Source organism: Elephantulus edwardii, unplaced genomic scaffold (genome assembly GCF_000299155.1).
Source record: "Elephantulus edwardii isolate Elephantulus edwardi_28Jun2011 unplaced genomic scaffold, EleEdw1.0 scaffold00057, whole genome shotgun sequence".
In the NCBI taxonomy this organism is placed as follows: domain Eukaryota; kingdom Metazoa; phylum Chordata; class Mammalia; order Macroscelidea; family Macroscelididae; genus Elephantulus; species Elephantulus edwardii.
This window is the reverse complement of record NW_006399807.1, coordinates 1,171,501-1,175,985: the sequence shown is the minus strand read 5'-3', so window position 1 is coordinate 1,175,985 and position 4,485 is coordinate 1,171,501. Positions and strand designations below refer to the sequence as shown.

Sequence of the window (4,485 nt, the reverse complement as noted above, 5' to 3'; positions counted from 1 at the left end):
AGACTATTCTCTCCCCCATAGACTTCAATACCATAAACATATTTCATCCATTAACCCTTCTATTGTACTCCTTCCTGCCTTTGGGCTTTACTCTTGGGCAGGTGCTGCTCTTTGACCTTATATGGTTAGTTATTTTAAAGAGTGAATGCCTCTGGTCACGTTATAGGTCTGTCTATCGTCTAACTAAAAGCTGAACCATGGGGATGAGTTTTATTCTAGATCTGAAGGATGACTAAAGGTGTGGTCTATGGAGTAAATTCGGATTTTTAAAAATGTGTTTTCTTCCTATGCAGATTCTAGATTTATCAAGCATGCAGATTTCATACTTCCCCTCCGAGGCCCCTTGCTCTCAGTCCCTAGAGAAAACAAAGCCATTTTCTAGTCAACAAGGCACAGGGTCTGATAGAAATTCTTGAAAGGGCATCCTTCACAGCAAATCTACTGCAAGAACTGCTCCAGGTAAACTTTCCAAGGATGTAGAAGGGGTGCTCACTCTGCTTGTAGACTCAACTGGGAATCTCTTGATTATTAAAACTCCTAGTTTTTGGAAGAAAAATAGGCAATCTCATCCCATGCAGGTTACATTCTTGGAAACCCAATGGTGGGTCAGTCATGGGTTGGTAGTAAAGGGGGGGGTGTTTTGTTTTTTTTTAGATTTAGTAGTTTAAATCAATGGTTTAAACTGAAGAAGGCAGCATGCACTCCATTCAATGTCAGTGCCCAAGAATTGCCAGCCATTTCTTTTCAGTGAAAGAAATCTTGGTGGCATAATATGTTATATGTCTGAGTGCTAACCAATAGTTTGGGGTTCAAATCCGCCACAACTCCACAAAAGGAGGTTGGACATTCTTATTCCATAAAGATTTACAGCCTTTATGGAAACTTGACAGAAGGCCACTGTGAGTTGGAATTGAATCAATGGCAGGGGATTTGATTTTCTTTCATTCTTGTTTTCAGTTAAGATCCCTGAGTTTGTGCTTAATGCTGATGGAAGGTTGGCAGTGTGAACCCCTCAGCAGCAGAGTGGAAGGCAGACGTGGCCATCAAGTTCTGCAAGATTATAGAGAAGAATGCCCCACGAAAGTGTTCAGCTCTGTAAATTACAGGGTTGCCATAAATCCTAACCAACTTGATGAAAGTGGGTTTAATTTTTTTGTTAGTTTGCTTTTCATTTTCAGATTGTTGACTTACAAGATGCAGTCTTGCACTAAAAACCACATTTTTCAAGGGTTACTGACATTTCACAATGGCAAAACAGTGAGCGATTTCCTTTTCTTGTTCTTTTGCAGACTATGGAAGGCATACAAAAACAGAACTTTCCAAGCCTAAAGGAAATGATTTCCAAATTTGGAAAACCAAACCAAGGGCTGGTGGTTAATCTTTTAAAACCAATAATGAGGCCAGGCACCTGTCTGGAAAGAAGAAGATTGGAAATGACGATGAATGGCATTTATGGTAAAAACTCCTATGGGAGTCAGGGAGGAACTTTGGTCCCTTATCCCTCCACTGGCCTGTTTTGTAGAATCGGAATGTTCTGTCCCTTGGAACATCTGGTTTCCCTCTGCAAATGGAGCTGTGCTCAAACTAAATCGAAAAGGATGACCAGAACTAAATCAAGAGGCTGCTCACTAGATGCTTGATGCATTCGCTTCCTGTTTAGCTGTTTTGATCTGTATCACCTAAAGATCAAAAGGGCTATTTTAAAATTATAACCTTAGTAGAAGCAGGTACAAATACAACTCACTAGGTGGCCAGCTTCAACAAATAGCACTTGAAGGCTGATAGAACTAAGCAAAAGGCAGCAAGAAAACATACTGATCCTTGTTGGTCTAGAAGAGAAACAAAACTATTGATTTTTGTTGTAAGTCAAACCTGAACACATACTAGGTAGCCACCCCTTCTAGGACGTTTTCTCTAAAAATGTCATGCTTCTAAGAATCATTTCCTACTATTGCTATTTTCTAACTCTTGAAGTTGGCTAAGACATGGGGGTTTCTATGCCCAGACATGTAGGACAGCTAAAGTGATTCATAGGTGAAGGGCCAATTTAAAATTAATTTTGTGACCTAGTGAAAAACCAAATAAATGGATAGACAGGCAGAGGTTTTCAGTGAAAAAAGCACAGCCTCTCCTCAGGCTCAACCTATGAAACTAGTTGGTATTTGTTAAGCATTCGTTTACAAAGTGCTAGATGACAAATGATTTCAAGAATGCCACTATGGTGGACTATGAGAGATGGCAAGTGAATCTGAGTGCAGAGAATTTGTGCTGAGACCTCTAAGATCCTACTACTAAGCTTCCTTACTCTGCTCCCCAAAGAAAATAGTCCAGTGTCCTCCAGGTATAAGTTGACTTGGATTTAACTTGGGCTTCCTGAGGTATTTACATATTAATCCTGTTTTCTAATGGTGGAGTGCATGGCTATATTCTCAATGTAAAAGATTTCTGTTATCCACGGGCAGGTGATGGCAGTAGAAGTCCTTGTACCACATAGAGGAAAGAATCAAAAAGCAAAATAAACCCCCAAATGCCTCACTGCCATTGAGTCAGTTCCAACTCGTAATGACTCTCCATTAACTTTCCTAGGCTCTAGGTATTTACAGGAGGCTGCCCATCTTTCTATCACAGAACAGCTAGTAGGTTAGAACTGTTGACCTTTCAGCTAGTAGCCTGATGTGTCTAAGCACTGGCCCACCAGGGCTCCTTAGGGAGAAGGGTAGGGGCGGAAAATGACCTCATATCCTTTCACTCTCTCACCAGCGAAGTTGTCTTTTACATCATCACGGGACACTTCCTTCCTCCCTAACAAGTCTACGTTTGGGTTTTTAATGATTAAAACAAAAACTCCCTTATTGCTGGATTCCGTCATGGTTCCACTGCTCCATGGCTCTCACACAGGGACGTGTATACCCATGAACCCAAAACTTTCTAGAGACCCAGCTGCAGAAAAGGTCACCTTTGATACCAAATTTATAGAATAAATATGAAAGGTTCAGAGCTGTAAGTCCGTGAATGTACTGTGCTGCAGTTTTTAAGTATCCAAGGTGAGACGTTAGAGGTGATTGGGGTGTTGGTAATATTTATTGTCTGAGCAATGGTAAAATAATCACAAACTCCAAGAAAGGGACCCCTCAGATATCTCTAAAACTGGGAATGCCAATTTTCTATGCTTGGTTAGTCCTTAATGAGTTCTGGTTTAATGGTTTGACTGTTAATCAAAAGGTCATCAGTTCTAACCCACCAGGTGCTCCGAGAGAGAAAACTGAAGCTGTCTGCTTCTATAAATATTTACAGCCTCCGAAACCCTATGGAGAGTTGTACTTTGTTCTACTGGGTCAGGATGAGTTGGAATCAACTTTGACTTTGGGTTTTTTTTTATTTGTGTGTTTGTTTGTTCTTTTTAAGGAGGAAGTGGGGGCAGGCAGGGTGAGGAGGAGTAAGGAGAACAGGACATGTCAGAATAAACTCCCAAATCATCAGCTGCTGAAGGGACAACTTCCACCCATCAGCCTCACTTTTTTGTGTGTGTTTTTTATTTGTTTGCCTCCTTCAAGCAAGGTCCTGCTGTTCTTACTTGAGGGAGGCAAAGAATATCTGCTGGTGGATGGAGACCTCTGGTGCTAGAAGCTCTGAGGTTTGACTTTTGAAGGAACTTTCTATTCTGAGAGTTCCTGTGGTAACTCAGCCTTAGAAAACGTCATTTTGATGTGGCATCAAGATCACCTTGTGCTTGGGGAAAAATGTCTTCTATCTTTTGAATGAGGTTGGTTGTCATGACACTTGTATTTTTCCTCCCCAGGGAACAGTGACAATGATGATTATGTGGATGTCTTGCCTTGAAGATAAAGACACTGAATAAAAGAAGTTAGAGCAAAGATGCATGACCTTGCTTCTTCTGTAGGTGTTGGTCAAAGTTTTGTGGACAAATTAAACCTCTCCTGGTGTGAGTACCTGAAGATGTTCTGTTCCCCAACTACAGAGCATTTACTCGCTATGTCCCTGCCTCCCAGGCATACACCCTGGGAAGCTGCACAGCCCCTCTTCAAGGCTAATTCTTCTTTCATGGAATGGAACAGCCTGAATCTATACTTGTCTTGCTAAAGACACCATTATTATATCGTGGTTGACACTCTCATTGCAGCTGGGAAATCAGAGAGGCGGCTTCTTACACAGGTGACTGCAGTTGGCAGCAATTTCAAGCTCTGAATTCCACTCCTGCTTCCACCATTGACTATAGTACTTTGGACAAACCACTGCCCTCTCTGGATCTTGGTTTACTCACCTATAAAACAAATGGCTGGACTACAGGATGTCCAACTGCTATCATATTCTGTTCACCTTCCTGCACAGGTCTCAGTCCTGGTGGGGGGGCCTGACTTTATAATCTCATTGCTGTAATTATCACCTACTCTTCTACCTTAACTTGGACTACTTCCTCTTCAATGCTTTCTTTTTATTATTGATCTTCTTGCCAGATATTACCCT

At 41.4% G+C, this 4,485-nt stretch overlaps 1 protein-coding gene across 1 annotated transcript in view; it reads left to right on the top strand.

Moving 5' to 3' along the window:
- SH2D1B (SH2 domain containing 1B) overlaps positions 1-3,840 on the top strand; it is a 47,143-nt gene extending 43,303 nt beyond the window's left edge. The window contains exons 3-4 of the mRNA XM_006887438.1: positions 1,290-1,455; positions 3,800-3,840. Coding sequence (XP_006887500.1) covers positions 1,290-1,455; positions 3,800-3,840 — 207 coding nt within the window. The remainder of the gene's footprint in view (positions 1-1,289; positions 1,456-3,799) is intronic.
- Positions 3,841-4,485: the final 645 nt, after the last annotated feature.